At 39.6% G+C, this 24,175-nt stretch overlaps 2 protein-coding genes across 3 annotated transcripts in view; both read right to left on the reverse strand.

The window, feature by feature from the left end:
• The window catches only part of rere (arginine-glutamic acid dipeptide (RE) repeats), a 159,471-nt gene extending 140,135 nt beyond the window's left edge, over positions 1-19,336 (reverse strand). Inside the window, exon 1 of the mRNA XM_015381312.1 lies at positions 19,034-19,336. The gene's annotated coding sequence lies outside the window, so the exon portion shown is untranslated. The remainder of the gene's footprint in view (positions 1-19,033) is intronic.
• Positions 19,337-21,141: 1,805 nt separating this feature from the next.
• The window catches only part of eno1 (enolase 1, (alpha)), a 9,539-nt gene continuing 6,505 nt past the window's right edge, over positions 21,142-24,175 (reverse strand). For both annotated transcript variants that reach the window (XM_015381335.1, XM_015381334.1), the window contains exons 6-12: positions 23,070-23,203; positions 22,742-22,964; positions 22,390-22,587; positions 22,056-22,257; positions 21,859-21,967; positions 21,729-21,787; positions 21,142-21,651 (exon numbers count right to left, since the gene is read on the reverse strand). In XM_015381335.1, coding sequence (XP_015236821.1) covers positions 21,588-21,651; positions 21,729-21,787; positions 21,859-21,967; positions 22,056-22,257; positions 22,390-22,587; positions 22,742-22,964; positions 23,070-23,203 — 989 coding nt within the window. In that variant the 3' untranslated portion in view covers positions 21,142-21,587. The remainder of the gene's footprint in view (positions 21,652-21,728; positions 21,788-21,858; positions 21,968-22,055; positions 22,258-22,389; positions 22,588-22,741; positions 22,965-23,069; positions 23,204-24,175) is intronic.

Consider the following 24,175-nt stretch of genomic DNA (forward strand, 5'->3'; position numbering starts at 1 on the left):
CATTATGAGTAGTGCTGAGCCATATGCATCAAATCAATTCATAAATCTTTTATTTTCTTACCAATTATGAATCAATTTTCTCCTTTAAGTTTCATGATATAAATCAATCTATCAAGCTAACTTTTATTTCAATAATCTCTTCTGGAAGGCAATCATTCAAAGGGCAACAAAATCTAGTTATAAGCACAAATCTAAGAACAAAACCTGATAAACTGCTGTCATCCTGAACTTTGGAAGCCCAAGATGTGCATCAGTGAAAAAAAAAATCACATAAACAAAAAATGGAATTAATCAATAAAATGTATTAATCTCAAAGCCATAACAATGAATAGGTTTTTATTTAGTATTCAGATCAGCACTCTATATCTGTGTATGCTACAACATCAGTACATGATTAGAATAAGAAAATAGTGGTATGATGCCTCCCTAAATCATGTTGTGAGTGACGAATCCCATCTTCACCCAGAAGACTACAAACAAACATGCATTATTCAGATTCAGAGTCAGTCATAATTCAAACACAAGAAGACGATGTTCCACAAAATCCCCTTCATTTCCTTTTGTTTGGACCTGCAGGTACAATGTGATGGTCAATATGCAAACGTAACATGACAAGATAGGAGGCTGCAGAGTGACAGCCCTCATCTAGAGGGGAGGCATGGAAGCACGACCGTCTGATATTAGCTTCATCCTCAGATTACTTCATTTACCCACTCAGCTGCAGACAACTGCTTCATGTCCAATTCAACAATAAATGTGTGCAACACACACCCCGTTGCACAATAAGATCAAGAATTTCAGGCTCTGGGCGAAGAAAAGGAAGACCATTGAGGTATAGTTATGAAAATCTCTCCCTAAAAACAGACTTTGTGAGAGAAAATCCTAAACATCCTGGATATCATCATAGCCTCCACCTTTCCTACACATCCCCCCCCCCCCCCACCTCATCTTAACCAAGACAGATCTGGTGGAAAAAAGAATGAAAAGATTAAGGTTGTAACGTGTTGGGCTAATCATAACATAGACAGTTTAGCGCCATCTCGCATAATTAAATGCTCTGCACTAACCACCTAATGCATACTAATTTGGAACAATCCACTCCCCGAGTTGGCAGACCATGACGCTCCCTATAAAGGAGGTGCGCTTCTCCTCCTCCCTCTGCGTGCTCGCGAAAAACACACACAGGCACCGATTTGCAGAGCGGTAAGGTGCTAAAGGTCAGGCCGTGCACTCAAAAGAAAAGGTCAAGCATTATTACAACATGACTAAATAAACAGGCTTTGCACATGGCACAGTCCAGTCGCAGTGGATGCAGGGCGCCTCCAACTACAAGCTGTACTACCTGCTTGCTTGGTCGGTTGGGATTCAGCTTCATCCCTTGTCTTTATCCACATATCCTTCAAGCTCAACGACAGCTGACATGAGGACTGTCATATCCTGGCTAGATTCTTATCTACCCTCTGGCTTTATTGCCCTCTTCCTCTTGAGTCTCAGACGCACATAGACAAAGCTAGAGAAGGAAAACAAGAGAGGCATTGCTGCTGGAGTGTGCTTTAAAGCACATTAATATTAATTGCAGCAGTAGCTGGAATGATAACAGAGACAAGATGCCCCTGTGATGGAGATGGGCACAGGCAGCTCCTGCTTTCTGTTCACAGTCCTCATCTGTAGGATGGGTATAGACAGACCATAGCCCGACAACTATTTCATCTTCAAATTGCTTGTATTATATTGGGGAGGGTCTATCCTCACCTATGGGGCGAAAATGTGTTTGCAGATAGAACCTTACTGTGTGTGGGTGTGTGCGTTGTGCGTGTGCTGTGATAGAAACTAGCAAGATGAATTATTAGACTCCTGACATCAACAGCAATTGAAATGTGCTTCAAATAACAGAGTACTTAAGCGATTCTGCTTTTATCTCGCGTACAACTCCTGACGGGGCTACCTTTTATGTCCTTCACGTTGAACTCTTGATTCGCTGAACAGTGAGCACAGTTTTAGATCTAAAAGAAGAAGAAGAAACTGTTCGGGTAAAGTAGAAGAAACAGAAATTGAGTTGAAGGCTGAATGTCGGAGGCTATTTCCTCCTCCTGGCTTATTTTCTTCCCCCTCCTGTAGAGACAGCCAGATGCTTCAGGTATCAACGGACCACAGCTGCTGCATACCCTATGGTTTTACGTTTTCAATAACTCGATGTGTTGCAAAAATATTCATACCCTTTGATTTTGTGTTTCTGCTGAGTCACAAGCATAAAAGTCATGCTTCATGGGGATTTTCTCAGACAGACCCAAAGAAACTGTGTAGAAGCTAAAGCATACATGGGTTTCAAAAATTCTATTTAAATTCCTTTAGTCTGTATTTAGCCATTGTGTCTTTGTTCAAAGACTATAATTAGAGATCATCTCTGGCCAGATTCCCAGTATCTGCTAAAAAAATAGCCTCCACAGCATAATGCTGCCACCACTGTTCTTGTCTGCTTTAAAGCTACTAGAGTTAGTCTAGTAGCTTTTCAATTAAGTCAACTTAATTCAGTAAGTTTGTTTTCGGCGTCCTTGTATCCTTGTGTTTTAAAAGGTATTTATTAAATAGATTTTATTCACACAAACGCCTCTTTTTTAACCCCTGTGTTCCGTCTTCTTCTTCTACTGTGTTTATTTTCCTATGGCAGTGTTAATATACCACCCTATTGTGAGGCATTAGTATTACAATGCCTATTTCAGCTCCTCCTGCTTTGGGTGTTTCAACTGTACACTTAAACTTTTCTGTGCAGATATCTTTTTCAGCTTCATCTGGATGTAGTTTAAGATTCTTCAGACAGTCCAATTTGCTTGCATGAGAGTGAACAGTGCATTTCACTTGCACAGGGTTATCGAGAGGGTCAACAGATCAACATGCTGGGCAGCTTGTTACCTTGCCTACTCCACATTCTGGGCAGGTTGTTGTCCAAAACGGCTTAGGTTTTGTATGAACAGAAAGCTTAAAGGTATGATGGAGGACGTTCTTTTTCCTGGTGGATCATCAAAATAAGTGGTCCTCCTAATAATCAATCATTCTGGTGCTATGTTTTTGTAAGGTCGTCCTACATGCTCATCCCAATTTTCACTTACCGGTGGAATCTTCTTTTGGAAAGTAAGCTTAGATGGGTGATACAAACAGCAACTTTTAAACAGAGCGAGCATGAGGAGAAATGGGCTCATGCTCTTGCACACATTTAATAGGCGTTCCCTCTCAGGAGAGGGTACAGGGTTGTGCGTTTTTTGTTTTGTTTTTTTTAAGTGGAGAAGGCAGGTCTTTTTAAAAAATCACTAAAATTCTCCATTATGCCTTTAAGTCTTCATAAACCTGTAGCTCCTCTATGGTTTGTTGATATTTATGGTGATTAAACCAGCTGGACTGGATGAAATCTTCCTCTTAATGACTTATTCATCTTCTTGACAATACCATCCAAAAATAGAAACTACTATTAACTGTTGTCCAAATGGTTTGGTCATTGTAGTGGGAAAGTGGACCCAACCAAGCCAAAGAAAGAAGAGATTTATTTAGTGAAAGAAAGGTGGGGAGTTCTAGAGGAGTTTTCTGATCTTGGCAAAATACATGGCATGAATTTGTACAGGATTCTGTTGTGAGAATTCTTGATAGTCTTTCTGTGGGTTTTATATTGTTTATATAAATTTCAACAGAATATCTTATCAACTGTAAAACTATATACACCCAGGGTTCCCACATTCAATTCAATGACTTGTCAATGTCCTCTTAGTACCAATTCTCTCAAACATAGAGACAACACCCAGCAGCAGTTAACTACTGCTACCACTGAATATGTTACCGTACTAATAAAAGATTAGTTCAAATAAAAAAAAGAAGCCATAAAAGTTGCTGAATCCGAAAAATAAAAGAGGATAAAATGAACAGCCTTCAATTATACTGATAATATATCAAGTCTACATTCATATCCATTCATGGACAAGTATAGTGATGGCACGTTCAGGCTTTGTTGAAGCTTTAAAATCTCCTCAGCAAATACGTCGCAACATGAGGCATTTCATAAAGCCTCATTTAAGGTTCAAATACTCACTGGGGAACAAAGATTCTGAGACGTTTCTCACATCTTTAATGTATGAAATGATGGACTTCAATATAATTATGCAAGCTCATAAACACACTGTGTATAAAACTCTGCCTTTATGAGGCAGCCTCAGTTAAAATGACAGTAACAAGGAAAAGATGTACTAGCCTTAAGTGCTTTTGTAACTGTTGCTACTTGTTGCTAATCCATAAGGAGTGAATCCTGCAAAGTCAATGACCATACGCTATTAGCTGGGCTTCTTATATTGAAAATTTTAACTAATCTGTCTGAATGATTTGACTAAAGTATCTCTTTAATGCCTTGATGTGATGACTTGTGAATTGGTACTACATAAATAAACCCATGAGTTGCTAGCAGACATGCACTGGTTAGGATTTTTGGAGCCAAATGCCGATTGCCATAATTAGCTTCTGCTGATCACATGATACAGCAGTTGCTGTATCATGTACATTGACACTGTTTTATTAAGTATCATGAATTAACCACTGTTTTAGTGAATGAGCAGAGATTAGCTTTTTTTTTATCAAAATGGAAGACAGATAAAATACAGTTGATAAATTATGCGGGAATGCTCTTAATAGGTTTGTAGGTAGCTTTTAAAAAAAAACTTTCTGAATTTAGCCCTAGAAGGACCATTTCACCATACTACCCCAAGCATGGACAACAAATATCCATCAGGTCACTGATTCTGTCCAATCACGTGAAAATCAGCCGATTTCCGAGTACTGCAGTTTGCAAGTCTATTATGCTAGTATCATAGTTATTAACTACACAACATTTCAACACAATCTGCAGTCAGGTTCAATTACTGACCCGTCACTTGCACACAATTTGCCAGGTTAACTGTATGTTAAGACAAAAAAGTAGAGACAACATAAAGCAGCTAACGAAAGTCACCAACTAAGGCGCAGCATGGCTGGACAATGCAGCTTAACTAGGCTGGCTCTGCGACTGTCGGCATGGCTTTCTTTGGCAAGTCATCCTGAAATTTTATGCATTGCATTATTCACTGAGTTGATGACTGACTAGAAGTGCCTGACAATCCACCAATTCACCCAAAATGACTGCACATACTTATGCATCTGGAAACAAGGATGCAGCAATTAAAAAAAAAAAATCATAATCAGTGTGAAATTTAAAAACGACAAAAAAACATTAAAGGACTTCAAAGGCAGGTGTCTTTATGTCCTTTTTTTTTTTTCAAAACTTTCAAGAGCATTAAACCTATTTTTTCATATTCAGAAACTTTCTGGACCAATGGAAACTATATAGTTTTTGGCCATATTTTTAAGCCATGCATGAAAGCATTCTTAGATCAACAGCCCTTATAAATATTCTGACCACCTTTCAAACATTAACTACGGCCTACCTTAGTCTTCATGAAGCTGTTTGCTCACTAACGCTCTCTAACCAAACTCAGAGGCCCGTATAGATCAGCTGGACCTGATCTGAAATGAAATTACATTCATATAGCCTCTATTTTCTGATTAGCTGACTGACTAGTGGCAATTAGTATCACTGGATTTTATTTATGTGTATCAGAGCAAAAGGATGACAAAAACCACACCCCCCACATTTTTCTTATTTCTATTAGCTAAATAACTTAGTAGTAGCATAATTGTTAAGTGGAAGGTAAATTAAGCATGGTTTTCTGTGTGTTGATCTTATATGTTAAATCCTACTAAAGTACCTCAAACATTGAGGTTGCAATCTGACAGTATGTGAAAAATGTCAAAGGCTATGTATATTTTTGCAAGACACATTGTGTCAACTGAGTTTGAGAATCAACACACATCCTTTATTACCGCCTCACAGCGGCGGCTCCTTTGCCTGCACGGTTTTGTGCTCCTGTTCCGATTTCCCCCAAGACTCATCAATGCCCCATTACCAAGTCAAATCAGGTGGTGCTGCAGATATTTGCCGAGAACCAAGGCTGCAAGGAGCGACACAGACATTAGAGGATTCGCTCAAAGCTTGGGAGGTTTTCCCACCAGCAGCAATCCGAGATAACAAACAGGGAGAGGAGGTGAAGAGATAGAGAATAAGAAATCATCATAAAATAAATAAAATCACTGCTTACTAAATGTGTTTGAGTGGTTTAAGTGAGAGGGCAGTGAGAGGGAAAAAAAAGACGTGCAACTGCATCTCACAGACTCTCTTTTCAGCAGCCCACCAGATTGTAATCTCCTAGGCTCCCTAGAAGTCGCACATTATTGTTTCTCATTTCATGTGTCAAACAATTAAAACCAGCCAATGATTCCTCTGCCCCATGAGCTTAATTTGCAAAAAGAAAAAAGAAAAAAAAAACACATTTTTGTATGCACACCCACATCTCTTAGCTGAATTCCCAGAAAATGTCACACAGATTTCTCACTTTCATCGTCTTTATCTCGCGGCAACAGTAGCTACACGACGGACGAGCCCTGTGTAATGTGAGCGGCTACGTGATAAAGAGAAAGGCACAAAAAAAGATAGGTGGAGGGTGGGGGTTGGTGGGTGAAGAGAAAGTGTCCGTTTAGTTCTCAGTGCCTGGTGTCAACATCTTCATAGAAGGTAGCAACATGGGGAAGGTGAAGAAAACTCCTGGCAAGAGTCGAGCAGCAGAAAGGGAAATGAGAAATAAGCAAGGCTGCAGGACTGTTTTTTATGTTGAAAATGGTACTGTTTTTGTTTCTGATTAGAGGAAACATGGGAGGAGAAACAGAAGTGGAGGGAAACACAGCACATTCTTCAAGGGAGGTTCTGCCCGAGGTGGTAGCAAATGTCTCCCCTGTGACAGAGGTTTCACACTTAGGAGTAAACAGTTATTGTTATTCCATTTTTGATCTTTCCCTACAACTACCCAATATGTCCTTGATAGAGTGCATGCATCCTGGTGCTTTTGCATGATGCCATGTTCAGCAGGAGGGTTGGTGGCTTTATGTCGAGCCCTTCCATTTGCTTCATGCCAGGAATAAAGTCTGAGACACAAAGTCTGACTGAGCTCTGCTCGCTCTCAATCATACTCGAGAAATGTGTGCAAGCAAACAGAACATCCGCCACCTTGGTGAGAGATTCGCACAATAGAGCCTGCAGAGCCGTCCCGCCCGACGCTCTCGTAAAAATTAAACGCTGCAAATCAAGATGGGAGCGCAGCAGAATGGATGCATCCAGTGGGAATATTCTGAGATGTGACAAGCACCTAATTTAGCTGTCATCAGAAGCACCCTGATTATGTTTAAAGGAACAAAAAAAGGCTGCATTTTCATACAGAGAAGATATATATGTATCATAATAATCATGCAATGTATAAAGTCATACTACATAGCTGTGGCTTTATTTGAAAAGATGGTGAAATAAGGAGGAGGATATGGTCTTTAAGAGAGAGCTGCAAGGCCCCAGCTTGGCTAAGTGACAATGAATGCTACAGTGAGTCGATTTGCTGCTTTTGAGAGCCTGGAAACTTGTCTGGTAGAGTGCTCACAGGGGAGACGCAGAGATGGAAGAATGGAGGGACAGAGCCTCACCTGTCGCTGTCCTCTATTTGTCTGAGCATCCCTAGAGGCTTTTGAGCTGCTTGCTACAACAAAGGGGACTTGTGGGGGGTGTGGGCAGAGGAAAAAAACGCTCTGTGGCAATCCACAGATAGCAGAGGAAGAAAGGATGAGTTTACACAGAGAAGATGGAGAAGAATCTGGCTTAGAGCTGAGGCAAGGTGTGGTTTCAAACACTAAATGAAGGCAGAGGTAGCAATGTTTTCTTTAATTTACCAGGCTTATTTACAGGCTCAGTAAGCTGGTTAGTTTTTCGATAATCTTTCCTGTTTAAACACGATTGAATATTACTGCTATTTTAATGTCACAAAAGGTGTCCCTCAAGGCCATGTATTCATTCCCATATTTTTTTAGATTCTGTTAGACCGAATTTTACCATTGCATATCTTAGTTATCTACATTGGTTGACATTATTCAGTTACAATTCTGTCACCTCAAGCTGGCATTTAATAGTAAAGAAAACAAAGGTATGCTTTTACAAACAAAAAGAAAACAAATCAGGTAAACCTTTATTGAATCCACGCAGGGAACGCTAAGTGAACTAGAGTCTAGCTGCAAATATCTTACAATTGTGATTTCTGAAAACCTCCCTCTCATAATAAAGATCTTTCAAAACGAAAGATAAATTAGCTAATCAAAGGCAATCTGACTGGTTAAGTGGTCAAACACAGAATTATTAGATCCATTTTCAAAACTTCAAAAATTTCCTGTCAATAAATAACATGTTACAGCCTTTTTGTAAGTTAACAGACATACTAAAATATTAAAATATGGATCCTCACAAACCCACTGTGCAGCAAACAAGCATTATTTTTTATACAAAAACAAAACAAAAGAAAAAAAAGTGGCTAAAGCAGACGCTGACTTGTTTATACTTTCTAAGCCCATGTGTTCTTAAAAGGGCAGTAAAAATAAAATAAAGGTTAGGGGAGTAAGCTCCGATGCCTTATCTGGGGAAATCTTGCAATTTATTAACTTTCATTTAGATCAAAACCATTTATTAGCAGCCATATATTGATCCAACTAGAAATATACAAAGAATATATCAGACATCTCTTTAAAGAAAAAAACATTTTTGGGAAAAATGAAAAACAAATGTTGCATTTCCCCTCTTCATTTATGCAACACACATGTCAAGAACAGGTTCCAGCATTTAATGTTTCTCCTTTGTCCTGTTAACAGGAACAATGGGAGCTTTCTTATGGGGAAGCTCTGACACATGATCAGTGCGACTCACATCAGAAGAAGTCAAATCAATATCAACAATGATGGCAGATGGTGGAGTACGTCTTTGTGGCCATAACTCCTTTCAATCTTCCAACAAACTGATCATTTTCTCTCCTCTATGTAAGGAGGTAGTGTCTGTTTATGCTTTAAAGAGCATATCACCTATTACTGGAATGGTGGGGAACTTCACCATTTTTATCTCTTTGCAGCTGCCATGTTTTATGCACATATAGAGAATTAGGATGTCTTATAAAAGGAGTTTTTTTAATGGCAGGTTTTGTATGTAGACGACTTGGGAAATGGGCAACGATTGTTCTATTAGAAGCCAACATACATCATGACCTTTAAACACATTCCAGAATAACTGAGAAAGCACCACTGTATGATTACTGATTTTTATATTTAACATTTTCAGTTCATTTGTTGTATGCATTGATTGAAGCATTCTCTCCTAATGCTTCTTCAAAACATGCCTCACTGAGATTTATCTATAAAAAATAAAAAAAGGTAGAACTATTATTCTTCTGCAACACATAATTAAAACTTTCCAGTAGATTTCAAAGAGTGCTGCAGAGCCAAACAGACAGCAGATGTGCACAGTAAGATTTAACCTGACTTTCAAGTCCACAAAGGATGACATGATGTTGTTTGAGTATGGGCAGCAGATGACAGGAGTAATTTGCCACATCGCTGATTTGAAAAGGAGCCCTTGAAGATGACACAGAAAGACAACTGTATTGTCATCCTAAAGAGGATCTATGAAATCAATGGGACGAGATCAATGCCGTCTCTTCCTACCTTTTTTTTTCTGCAGCACTTTACATAAAATACAATAACCGTCACCAAGGCCACCTTCTAGCTCAAAGATTTTCTGTGCAAGGATTTCAGACAACTCCAAAACTCCTCCCGCCCAATCAGTTCAAAGGTCACTTCTACAACTTCACAAGCACAGAAAGAGGAAGCAGAAATTGACAGAAGATATGGGGGGCAAAAAAATTCCCCAGGCAAGCAACAGCCAAAGCCAAAGGCAGCGGGAGAGAAAGACGGTTTGGAAGAGACTACTGCAGTGTCTTCATTAGGGTACAGCAGCTAGCCAAGCACTGGAGTAAGAGCTCCTCATCCTCTCAGTTAATTAGGATTTCTGCTGCTTCGTTTTAGGGCGAGGGACAGGATGTTGGAGGCTTGATTGCTTTTTATTTCTCAGCCTAACGGCTCGGCTGCCGCTGCTGCATTATTAACAGAAGATCTTGCAGATTTACAGCTTTGCAGCAAACATCAATTTCAATAATTACAAGAAATCTGTTGGCAAGTGGACTATAAAAACACACGTTTGTATCATTTTTTTTTTTATCCACTCCCTCGGTTCAGTCGCCATTCAAAATGCCCAACCCCTTCCTCTGGTAGATCTAATTTCCATAGATGTGCCCTTTTCCAGACTGAAGATTATAAACACACACTGATTTGCCTCTGTCGCACTTAGCACTTCAAATATCTTACAACCGATCCGGGGTCAGAAGGAGGAAGCAAATAGTGAATGCCACATTTACATTCAACATCCAAACCTGTTTTCTGCTGTGAGAAAAATTTAAAAAGCAAAGGTTTTATAGAAGAGGAGTACTAGTGGCTAATTAATCAGCCGGCTCAATTATTTCTAAACCAGCTCAAAACAGTGATAAGCAGGTAAAAAACTAAACAAAAAGGTATGTTTTTCCTTATTTATTAACTGAATCTGTATGAAAAAGAAAATCACAAAAAAAGAAAAAAAATACAATATAAAACCCCAAGTCAGTGTACAGTGAAAATAATCCTCAATGCTTAAAGTAAGGTTTTTTTAGGGATTTTAAGACGAAGTCCTCTAATGAAGTGATAGGATAATGCCTTATGTATGAGAACAAACTGATCCAAACAATAGGTGCAAGAAATCACGCTTTAAAGACAACAGTTCACAGATTCAGCTCAGAGAGCCGCAGTTTTCATTTGAATAAAATCAATAATTGTGTTGCCTTGCAGTATATTGCCTTCCTGTCATCTCATCTTGCTTGCTAATGTTTCTTTCATGAGCCAGCCCACTGCTGGTGACATTATAGCTACAGCGCTCGCACAAGTCCCCCGATGCATCGGGGAAAATGGTTGGCGTAAAACACAATTAGTACGGTCCATATGGCTGCTAGTGGAGGAGGAGCAGGAGGGCTCCCTTGTGGTTTTGACTGAAGGCTGCTTCTCTGTTACCTTAAAGATCAAACCGCTGTCATAATAATTGGACCATTTGAAATCTGCCACTTTCCTTGGAAAAAGAAACCCAGCGCTACTTCAGCAGATTACCACAAAGCAGCAGGATTCCTGGTGAAATAAATTCACCAGGCTTGACTGATCGCTCAATCAATTGCTCTTTCATCATGATTAATGGTTCATATTGGATAGTGGAGGAAATTTAATGTGAGGGGAGCATTACTTCCTGATTTCAGCGTTCAGTCGTATCGATTGGTCCTCTGGCCTCTTTTTGACCAATGGAACGTGCTGATAAGAGAGCAATGTGTTCGACCTATGTAAACCGAGCTCAGTGTAAACGATTTACTGTGCTTTAGGCGCGTCTCATTCAGTGAGAGCACTGTATGCCCAGCCTGACAAGCATTTTCTTGCCTGAGAAACGCAGACACCTTTTAGTGAGTAGAAGCGAACAACAACAGCTTGAGGCAACAGATTTATTACAAATTGATCTATTAGATAGCACTGCTGTGCTTCGCTGTTTTCTCCCTCCTCCACTTGCTCGCTCGCTCTCTCTCTCCATCTCTGACAACCTTTCCCTGATGGTAGCTGGAGTGTATCAGAGAGGAAGTGCTACAGTGGCAAATCTAAACCCAATCCTCAGAACTCATTTTCTCTGCGCCGGCTCCTGGCACCCAGGTGCAAAAGACAAGACGTCCATCTTTAAACTCAGTTGATCCGATGCGAGGATCCAGCGCCCAAGCTGAAGCCTCAGCACGCTCTATAGGGTCGTCTAACCTTGCAAGGACGATCAAGGACATGCTTTACCGGAAGCACCTTGTGAACAGGCAGTCACAATGTCACCAGGCCTTTTTTTTCTGACAACATTAACAAAGAGCACTCACTGTCTGTCCTCATACTTCCAATAAACCATCAGACACAGACTCCAAACACAGCATCATGTGTGCACTCAAAACATCAGTATATCACCCACACTAGTCACAGAGACTCTAAAGCATAGCCAGCATATTTTCAGATGATCTAACCTTGTTTTTCTCCATTAAACACAACACTAGAAGCCTGAACAAACACTTTTACTAATGCTCGACAAAACACACTCCTGCTATTGATAACCCACTCTATGAAATAATCAATTCAATCGACTGTATCATTCAAATTTGCTAATTAAGGTCACTTTGGTCACAAAGTGTGTGGGTTTTCTTGTGAAAAATAAACACAGAGGACAATTGTTAAGTGGAAGGAAGTGATACATGGTTTTAAAAAATCTTTTAGGAAAGAAAAATCTGAATCCAAATCAGTTGAAGCGACAAAGCAAATGTACAAAGAAGCCGTACCTTTAGTGAAATGGAGTCAAATCCATTACCCATCCAAAGTTTAGACATAAATTCTATTAATCTAAATTGAAGTTCAAGAATTCTTTCCTTTAAAGCTCCAAAGAATGTCTGTCACTCCTTTGCAAAAAGCTGGCAGACGCACGCTGCTTGTAGCTGTAATTCCAGGAAGGAAAAAGTAGTTGTGATTACAAACTCCAGCCACAAGTTTTCAATTTTTCTATTTGGAAAAGCAAAAAAAAAAAAAAAAACAATGCATCATTTAAACACATTTAAACTTTGTTTTTTGTCCCTAAATTTAATCTACGCAGACGATTTTGGGTGTCCACTAGGTCAAAACTAGGGTAAAGAATAAAAATGTTACAGGTCCAAACAAGAAACAAATATCACATGTTCCTGCTGAAGGTTAAACTAACAGCGGGAGGTTTGGGAGGTTATGTAGCCCATTCAGCCTCGTGTGCTTGCAGAAAAATACTAAGAATGAGCGCTGATAGAAAAGTGTGCGCTGTATTGTGCTCCTTTCCTTTAATCACCTCCACCTTTTATCTGTACTACACAGGAAAAGAGGGCCCAGAAAAGGGGCTATTTGGCAGAATAAGTGTGTATTTCTGTGCGTCTCTTAGTAAACCTTTAAACGTGTGGAAGTATTCCAGGGATAGTGCATATGTCTATAAAAACATCTTGAAGCAGGCAGCTGCAGGGTGTGTGTGCAGTGGAACACTGGTATGTATTGTTTGTGTTTCTGCACCACCAGCCCCATGCAGTGTCATTACATGAGGCAATCTCTTACCTAATCAGGACTGACACACACACACACACACAAAAAAACAGCAGCCAAGCAGTGCTCCTACCTCACACACCCCCCCAGCCCACAACCCTTCTCTCCTTCTCCTTGGGGGCCAGCCAGCTGATCCTACACCATTTCATTTTCCTCACTAACTGAGATGCTGAATGGCTGGCTCCTGTTTTTGACAATTTATGCTTTTTTTTTTTTTCTTTTTTGCACCGTCAGTGACAGAGCTATTAATAGGCTATCTTGCACTAAAAGAAAGAAAAAAAAAACTGGGTTATGACCCGAATCTTATGTTAAGCTTCTCAACATACATCATGTAATACATTTTTTTTTTTAGATATTATTAAAAGGAAAAAACTTTGAGTATTTTAGGTCAGCTTACTAAAAGGATTTTTAGTAGTTCAAAGTAGCAATCCTGAGGTTATGATTTAAAACGACTTCTGGATGCCCAGATGATGATGATGTCACGGCCTTGCAAGCTTCTGATAGGCTGTTTGAACAATATTTTTTATAAATAAAAGCACTAGACTGATACATTGGTTGGCTGATATTTTTGGCCAATATAAACATTTTTATTTTGTATCGTCGATGTTTGCAGGCGCTGGCTGATTTACGGGTGCATGACATCATGTGGAGCGCATGCATAGCCACTTGCTAGAAATTTATAATATTTTGTTTACAGCTGAAACGATTCATCTAATTGATCAATAGAATAACTAATTTGGTTATCGGTTCATTACCTTGATTGCTGGAAAATAAGCTTTAAAACATACCATTTGCTAAATAATTAAACCATGTAAACATTTTCCATTTGAAATTAAAGGTATTCATTCTTCATACATAATTATATCAATATGTATGTATATTGGATATTTTAAGAGGATTTGGCCATTTATAATCTATTCAAATTTGAGATAAGTGTTTTGCATGTTTGTATATTTAGAGTAATTTATTTACTAGAAGTATTTCTTTGTAATCTATTCATTGAAAAAAGGGAATAACTTATTAGATCACTAAAATGATGACAGCTGCAGCCCTAGTTTTGTTTGATTTTTTAATCAAATCATGTAAATGAAGAAAAAGGAAATCATATTTTGGGGAATTGTCCCTAAAATATCATCTGCATATATCAGGGAACAGTTAGACTGATGTCAAAATAATACCAGAATCAACCTTAATAAAACTGTCACACTTCTGTCTTTGAAAACATAAAAGAAAAAAAAAAACACAAAAAAAAAATAAATCAGACAAGATACGGTATCAGAAAGAGGGCTGTGGACTTTAGCAAGTCTGGTTTATCATTCTTGGACACAATTTCTAGTAGACTGATGACCACTTTTGCAACACAAACATGAACTCGTCACATCAACAATTGTATATTTCCTGCTTTGTTTTGTTTGTACGAAGCACGTACATAATGTCCCACTTTGACCATTTCTTGATTAAATGTACACAACATCAAGCATATCATTTGCTTCCTGATCGTTAGTATTTATTAGCCAAGATGTGTTAATGCTAGCTATATGTGCAAAATATTTAAAAAATCAGGAAAAACAGGGTTTTTGTCATTATTATGATTGTAACAGTGGTGGTTGTGGCCATATGATGTAAATAGAGAATACAAATATGCACAGGCAGAAAACTGGAACACTGTTTTGTATCCCTCCAACTGTGCCATCAGAGTGCACTGCTTGTGAGTCCCTGAAATTTGGATTTTGCAAGCTTATAGGATATTTTGCCCGCTCGATGCAGCTTAATGTTCACACTTGACAAATATATTGGCTTCCAGGATGCTTAAAAGGTCAAGAATGATGGAAGCTCTAAAATACAGACCAGATCCACAGGGGAGATCTGTGGGTTTGTCACAAGTGATATTACTGCACGCAGTTCAAAAGGCAATGCATATAAAGAATAGGTGAACAAACATTAACATCCAATAGTGGGGAAAACAGGGCAGTGTGCTTTGTTACAAAATGTAGGAGGAATCTAAGGGAGAGATGGAACCCTGGGTGTCTAGGCCCATGACCCTTGCCATCGTGCATTTCTTCACAGCTAAACTGTTAGCCAAGCCTCCACTCGCGGTTTCCACACTCACCATTGTATAACCCGCATAGGTACACACAGCAGAGAGGAGATTAGACTGTGGTCTCTTGCAAAACCCTAAATTCAACACAGAAAATATGCAGACAGCCTCAGGAACAGAAAAAACGCCTGGTGCCTTATTAGTTAGGATGTATGCATGCCAATCCAGCCGGCAGGATTCAGATGGCATTTGTGAGATGAAGATGAGGCCGACACTCGCAGAAAAACAGATTTGATCACATCTAGTACATCAAATACCAGCAGTGGCAGGCAGTAAGACAGTTCACAATTGTTAACACGGACGGCTCTTGCCGATACCATCTCCTTGGCACAATTGTTGCAGCTGCAGAGCTAGGCCCCGAATCAAACAAAGATGAGAGAAGATGCGGCGTGCTTTGGATCTCCTCTTATGAGAGGTGAAGGGAAGCTGTCAAACAACACAAAACGCATCTAGTCTTCCCTTTCTCTGACATGCTGAGGGGGGGTGGCCGGGAGGAGAAGGAAGGGAAGAGAGAGAGGAAGAGGAGGGGAGGGGGGGTTGCTCGCCTCATTTCTGCCAGTGTGCCCTGTGCGTGTCAGTCCAATATCTTAAAACAACACATGCACGGCTTTGCTACAGCCAATTACCCTGCTCTTGGCACGGGAACTGAAAAACATCTTCGGAGGAGAATAAAGAGAGCTTGGCTTGTTGTGCGTGCTGTCAGTAAGTGCTGACAGATTGTTATTTTTAATGAATATACAGCACTTGAATTGCCCATCAAGAGGTCTTTGAGCGAACATTGCTCCTTTGTTAAGGGCATTAATTTTCTGTGTAAAAGCCAGATATCTTGCAATGAAACAGATACTGAACACCACAAAGGAAAATCTAGTTGCCTTCCTCTTTTTTTTTTCCCTTGTCTATTGCGTCGTCTTTGCTACAAGTACGCCTCCTCATTTAAACACATGGATTCACATCTAGCTGGTTTATTCCTTTGTAGGCTCTTGACAACATCTGTTTCACTGCTTACCTAGATCTCCCAGCAACCGAACCACGTTGAATAAAATAATAAATCAACCCTAATCACCTCCCCTTTGAAACAACATACAGCAGCTCTGCATTTAAAGATTACCTCAACGCCATGCATTGTGGAACGCCACAAGGCTTGGACAGTACAGGAGTGAGCTGTCAGAGAAAAACAGGGGTTTTGAGGTGAAACTATTTCTCATAGTAATAGGTGAAAACAACAAGCTGCCATTTGTGTGCAACACGGTAATAATGAATTCCAGAGTGCGTGCATTGACACGTCATCCAACAAAGAGGTGTCGCAGCACAAGGGGAAAGAAAAATCAAAGAAAAAAAAAAGGGATTTTCCTCATCATTGTCTGGCCTTTGCCACATATTACTCACAGCTTGCTCCCATTACTCAAACATATAGTCAATGAAAAAAAATGGCAGGTTTATTACACTTCACCTATCATGACTCTGCTCCAAAAGCATCCCAACCGGATTACACCCCCGATAGGCAGGGTGTGTCATCAGATATGCGATTTTTTTTTCAACTCAAGAGAGAAAAATAAATAAATAAATGCAAGACATACCGGGCAACAGAACCTCGAGTGGAACGACAACAGCAAACAAAAGGCTGTTAAAAGTTCTGCTTCGAGCCATTCTTGAGTGATCCTCCACAAAAAAAAAAAAAAAAAACCCAAAGGAATTTGAGCTGTTCCAAAACCCACCCATTAAGGTGGTTTTCAGTCAGAGTGGTGCTGAACTGGTAATCAACATACAGTCTGTAATGGCAGATCTCTGTACCTCAACACAGCAAGTTTATACTCTAAATAGTAGGGAGAGAAAACCTAAATCACAGCCACTAAACATTGCCAGACTGAATTACAAACCACCAAGCATCTGAAATAAGATGCTTTAGGGATCAAAAGTAGACTTTTTAAGGCTAAAAAGACATAATGAGTGACGTGTCTGCTACGTTTAAACCCATTATGCTTAATTTTATATAAAAGTTCCCTCTAGATGACCAATTTTAATCATTTATGTCTCTACTCAAGTCGTTGTATACCACTAATATATATATATAACATAGAAGAAAGAAGGTAGTATTGTGGGTAGCCTCAAATTTGTTGCTATAATCAAGGCAAATTGTTGCAGTTTCTGTAAAACTGAAACAATATGATGAATCACAAACCTCAATATCATCAATATCAGTGTACAGCTAAACTCAAAACAGTACCCCTAAGAAAACCTAGAAATGTTTTTATATATGCACTATTGGTAAAGGGGCACCGAAACGAGTATAAAACTTTATAGTCAGGAAACTTTAAACGGATTAAACTTGTTTTGGAGCGGCTCTTAAGAGTTTAGAAAGGTTACAAGACACAATTCTCAAGCTTTAGGCACAAATATCTGGAGTCAGCACAAAAACATCCCCACAGATGATTACGTAATAACCATGACAAACCCAGCGACCGAACAACAAGACATTATAAACCACAAGTGTGTATGAAGTTTCATTTTCTACTGTCTCTGCTGTATCCAGCATGCCATTACTAACAGACCTGAACCGTTGCCAGGGATTGTTTAGATGCTCAGAGAGGTGCAGCAGCACTGCACAGAAACTTTCCTTTTGTAAGCTACTTGATTAGATGAAGCAGGAAGGTAGTTTAAAAGTCAAATCCTGTCAGGATGTCCACTTCGTTCCTTGAATCCGGCATAATGATTACAAGTGAGGAAATGCAGACTCTGTAATCCTTAAATCTGATTCTCCAAGCCAACTGGATAACAGCTTTACAGTTGAAAATTAAACAAATATTTCCCTCCCTTTTAAAGTTTTGTTTATCAGAGCTTTCTGTGTGGGAAAGAAAACTGGAAAAATCCCAAAACAAAAGCAAAAAACAAACATTAAAAAAGTGGCACATCCTTCTTAACCACTCCTATAAAACTATTTTTGTTTACAAGTTTTAAACTTGCATTACTTCACTTATCCTTAAATCAGCCAAACATTCACTAAAAGCATAGATAACCATGCAAATATAACAACAGGAGATTGCATATCTAGATTAACCGTTAATGTTTCGAGTAGTTCAGAAGTAATGCTGCTATATTTGATGTCCAATTTTATCAACATAAACATATTCAAGTTTCTCCTTTCTGTTTCCACAACTCAGCAAGATTTTGCAGCCAACCTGCATTCGTGTGGTTTAAAAACAGGTCGTGTTGTCATCTCAAATAACCACAAACTACGAGCAACACAACAATAATTAAGGCAAACACACAAAGACTGCAAGTTAGCTTTGCTGGCTAACGTCTCCTGGAGCTAATGACAATAGCTTGTTGGGGCTACGTCTACTTCCTGGAATACACACCACACACAAGCTGAGCTTCGCGTGTAGAAATGCTTCTAATGTGCATTATTACTGATTAAGCCTTATCTAACAGAAATTAAATAAAACTATAATGTTACGTTGCGTGTTTTGCACGTACTCCAAGCTAACCGCTGTAAAAGAGCCGTGTGTTTCCATGCATTAGACGGCACCCAGTTGGCATTCCCAATCAGTGCTAGTCACTAGCCGCTAACATTAGGTTCACGGTAACCAGCAACAGTCAGGGGCAAACAAATGAGCCCAGCAGCTACCAAACAAGAATGTGCGGTAACAGCCCAGCGTTCCCAAACTATTTCCTCACATTTGTCATTTTTATCATTATTCACTGCTGTATATCAAATGTGAAAAGAAGAAGCTGATTGCAGCTCATTGCACTTACCTTAAACAGCTTGCTCTACAACATCTGTGATTTGTTTGATGAGAGACTGCAACAACAAACAATAGCAGCAGCAGCAGGGGCAATTAGCCAACGTTAGTTAGCCAAGTGTCGCCACTACAACAGTAGTAGTACAACAGCTGCAGTGCCACCTGTGTGTCTTTTTCTTATGTAGCTGGAACTAAGCAAGCGGCTTTTGGTATAATGCTGTCATAAATGATGGACTATGAGAATACAGAGGGAGTAATCGTTGCCGGGATGCTCAGACTGGTGTGTATGAGAGGTACTCAGCATGACAGCATCCTTCTTCATCTTGGGGTGAGAGCAGTTAGAGGAGGAGAAGCGGGGGGTGAGTTCTCAAAGCTCAACCGGTGAAATACCGCCACCTACTGGTCAAAGCTGGAAACGCCACGCTCAATAGTAGTCCTGGAGGCATCAATTCTGTCATGAATTCATTATTTATTAGGTGTGCAGGGGAGATTAAAATATAAACACCCCAAAAAGATATATTTTTTTATTTTTTTTATTTAAAATAAATCAAAATAAAATAAATGTGGTATAAAGGGAAAAACTGTTAAACTTTGAGATACGCTTAAAATTTTAAAAAGTATAGATATTTGTCATCCCACAGTGGGGAAGTTCAGTTGTCTAGACGTAGAGGAAACACAAATAAGCTAATAAAAGCATAAAGGTATATAAAAGAAAAAGGGAGGGAGGATCAGAATGTTATATTACTGCAAATTAAAAACCCAGATCCCAGAAAAAAAAAAAAACTGTAGTTATTAAAAATGACATTTAAATCAACTGAGAAGTGAAAATATTTGAATAAAATCAAAACAGCTTATTACACAAAAAACTACAAATAACTGATATTAAAAAAATGGGTCTTAGCTGCTTTTAATGTGTCCATTGTACTGTCTACGCAGAATTCTGTTTTCATAAATAAATTTTTACTCAGTTTCTCAGTATCAACTGTAACCTTTTTAAAGTGCTCATACTTTTGTGCTCTTTTACCTGTTTTGCAATTAATTTGGATTTGAAGCAATAAACAGAAAGTAGTTAGCTCAAGTGCAAATAAATGAAAAGTCTAATTTACATAATTGACGGCAATAACAGCAAAATAAAGAACCAACCAATAATTCAGAAATATAACCTGATTTGGGCTCTGTGGTGCATCACTATTCATCGTAATGTAAGGGGACCCTTCAAGTAACATTCCATTCTTGCATCCAACAATGCATTGCACTTTCCTGATTTAGATGTTCACTAGTAAATGCAGATGTTATCAATGCTGCTTAATGGTGGGGGGTGAAAAATATAACTTAGAATTTACCGATTCGGCCAAATACCACAAAGGTAGATTATGTAGAATGCACTTCTTGAACCCATTACAACCTTGTGCATATATAGAGCCATATGGCTTACCTATGTGCATGTTGTGAGTTTTACTGATGACTATTCTTTTAATGTTAATGGAATACAAAACCTACAATTTGATATAGATATGGAGAAAGCCCTCTGTAGGTGACATGCTCAGATGACAAAGTGTTGAAAGTTATACATAGGACTAATTCACAATACAAGACACTGTTTGGCTTTACAAGATAACCTTAAAATGCCCCGCAGTGGCGTCTGGAAAGTGCACCGCTGTCCATCGAGCACAAGATGGCGCCAAACACCCATTAAACTACCAAAGACAGTTTAAGTTTGGTTGCGAGTCTCCTTATCCACTATAAGGTGAAGTTTGTTAAAAGACCAGTTTTGATTAAATCAGTTACAGATTCGGATCCGTTTTACACTTTTTTAAAAATAGACCAGTACATAAAGGCCTCAAGTTTAATTTGTGTGGCACAAATCCAGCTGGCATCCCTCAGTAGAGGTCACTAGTGAATAGACCATTTATCTTGGCAAGGCTCAGAGCTTTCAAATTCCTTCTCCCCAGGGAGGGAGAAATGGAATCAACATCTTGAGTCAAAGAGTCTACCTCCTTTAGCTTAAAGGAGAGTACTAACCAAGGAATAAAAAAAAAACCTTTGATTCTTGGTAAGTGTTAAGTGCATAATATTCTAATAAGGACATTTTTTTTTTAAAAAGGACAAATGCAAACCAAAAAGTTTTGAAACTATATTATTTATTACACATTTCTGCCAGTGCTTACAGCAACACAAGACCTTTAGGCAACACATTGCACATACAGAACTCTTACCACTGCTTCAGGCTGAACCCTACTAAAGTTAGTTGCTCAAATAATCTGAGGACCACAATCACTACAACTCACAGGAAGCTTAAAGAAATTTCACACAGTAACAGACACAAACACGAGGACCAACACTATTCAGGAGCTAAAGCAGAGTTAGCAGATGAGCTGAGCCATATGGCTGCACTGGGACACAGTGCCGCTTCTCAACGCCACAGACTACAGACTTGGACCTTGGGTTATAGAGGTGTCTTTTCCATCTTCACTCCATATAGAGCAGGCGATCTAGCGTGGCGTACATGTGTGGGGGATTATTTATGAGCAATGAACACGCAGTGGCCCAGAGGAAGTTGACCCGTCTCAGATGGGGTGCCTGAAGTTCTTGCCAGCAAAGCGGGCCTTGTCACCGAGCTCCTCCTCAATCCTGAGGGACAGTTATCACCATTAAGTCTGAAATTCATATATTTTTCCTTTATTAAGCAGACTGTGCAGAAGACTCACCTCAGGAGCTGGTTGTACTTGGCCAAACGCTCAGATCGGCAAGGTGCACCAGTCTTGATCTGCAACAAGTACAAGATACATTAGATCTAAAAGTAAAAACCTTTTGCAGTGTTTATAAAAAGGCGATTACCTGTCCAGTGCAGAGGCCAACAACCAGGTCAGCGATGAAGGTGTCCTCAGTCTCTCCGGAGCGGTGGCTTACCATCACCCCCCAGCCATTGGTCTGGGCCATCTTGCAGCTAAACCATAGGAAACATTTCAGTCTGCTTAAACTCTGTTTACTGCTTTGAATTTTGTCAACAGTCCTGCAGTGTTATGGATACTCACGCCTGCAGGGACTCTGTGACCGAGCCGATCTGATTGACCTTCAGCAGCAGGCAGTTGCAGGCTTTTTCAGCCACACCCTTGGAAATACGTTTGGGGTTGGTGACAGTGAGATCGTCTCCCACCACCTGGATGTTGGTGCTGGCTGTGAATTTGGTCCATGCCTCCCAGTCATCCTGGTCAAAGGGGTCCTCGATGGAAACAACTGTGAGAAAGGTAAGCATTTGATTAATACCTCAGGGAGAACCTCGGTTAGATCAAAATATTGAATGAGTCAATATTCTGGCCCAGTTGCATAATCTACATCATCTATCCCTTAAAAGTATTAAAAACTCACCAGGGTAATCCTTGACGAAGCCCCTGTAGAGGTCAGCCAGCTGGTCGGGGGTGATGTAACGGCTGGGGTCATCTGGAGACTTGAAGTCCAGGTCGTACTTTCCTCCCTTGTAGAACTCTGAGGCAGCCACATCCATGCCGATGACGATCTTGTCAGTGTAGCCGGCCTTGGCGATGGCGTTCTTCAGCAGCTCCAGAGCTGATTAAAGGCAATATACTTGAGTAAAACACATTTAGGGTCTGTGAGCTGCTCATAGAGTGGTCAGCCACAGAATCCCACAGAGATGAAAGCAAGACCTTCATTTCAGAGACTACAACCCTGATGCAGGGTTAAGCGACTTCATTTCACTCACCTTCTTTGTTTTCCAGGATGTTGGGGGCGAAGCCACCCTCATCTCCAACATTGGTGGCATCCTTGCCGTATTTCTCCTTGATCACATTCTTCAGGTTGTGGTAGACCTCGGCACCGATCCGCATGGCGTCCTTGAAGCTGCTGGCACCAACAGGCAGGATCATGAACTCCTGCATGGCCAGTTTGTTTCCAGCATGGGAGCCGCCGTTGATGACGTTAAAAGCCTAAAGATTAGCAGAAAGGAATCAGGATCAAGTGTAATGACTGGATGAAATGTTTGTTTGGCCAAAGGGCACCAGTCCTTTGAGGACAGCTTCCATGATACTTACAGGCACAGGGAGGATGACTTCAGGGTTTCCTGCCAGGTCAGCGATGTGGCGGTAGAGGGGGACACCCTTCTCTGCTGCACCAGCCTTGCACACAGCCAGGGAGACTCCCAGGATGGCGTTAGCACCGAACTTAGCTGAGGAAGGGAAGACAGGTATAATCAGTACGCTGTATTGCTTCAAGATAAATACGATTATCAACCTTATTAACCACCAATGACACTGGTTCCTACTTCAAGTAAAATCACTGCATTTTTAATTAGTTTGATTCATTTACTGCAGTTTAATTTAGGCTAAATTGTAGACTATTGTTCATCAGGCGTACAACATGTTAACATTAGAAATTTAAAATCCAATTGTTGGGTTTTAGATACAAGTGCATAGTTATTTACAACCTTTACAGTTTCAGTACATTTATGGTATGATCTCCAGCTGGGATGTGGAATGTGAGGATAAACTACTAAACCAAAACAATCTAGTCCAGGTTTCCAATAATTTAGGGTTCTGTTTTTGTGAAGCCTTTCCTCTATTCTTGGAAATTAAATCTGTACAGCCAGTGTAAAGGATGAGGATTATTCATGTTAAGCCGACAACTCTAAATTAAAGTTAAAGCCGCATCTGGTTGTAAGGAATATATCTTATTGAACTATTATAACATTCAGCAATTTAAAAGCAGTATTTCCTCTTTTACAATAAAATAATAAAAGACAAACTGTACTTTTTGTTGATCAGATCATTGTGGCCCTATACAAATGTTTACCATGAAATAAAAAACACTGGCAACAAAACTCACCAAGGATGGAAAATGAACCATTATTTGATGCTAGCACTGAAACAGCTGCTGACTACAACACTAAAAGCTGCTTCTGTACATTAGAGTTTGAGCAATTTGTTTGCCTACTTTTAACCCACAATGTCTCAAACTGGCTGCTTATGACAAAATTATGGCAAGTTTTGGCATTCATAGCAATACATATAATTTGTTCTGCAATTATTACATCTTGACAGCAGAGGATTAGGGCCAAAAAAGAAAAAAAGTTAGATTTTAAATTTTTATTTCAGTTTAACATGGGGAATAAAGTCAGAATTCTGACTTTAATCTCAGAATT

Source organism: Cyprinodon variegatus, unplaced genomic scaffold (assembly GCF_000732505.1).
Source record: "Cyprinodon variegatus isolate N-32 unplaced genomic scaffold, C_variegatus-1.0 Scaffold231, whole genome shotgun sequence".
NCBI lineage: Eukaryota > Metazoa > Chordata > Actinopteri > Cyprinodontiformes > Cyprinodontidae > Cyprinodon > Cyprinodon variegatus.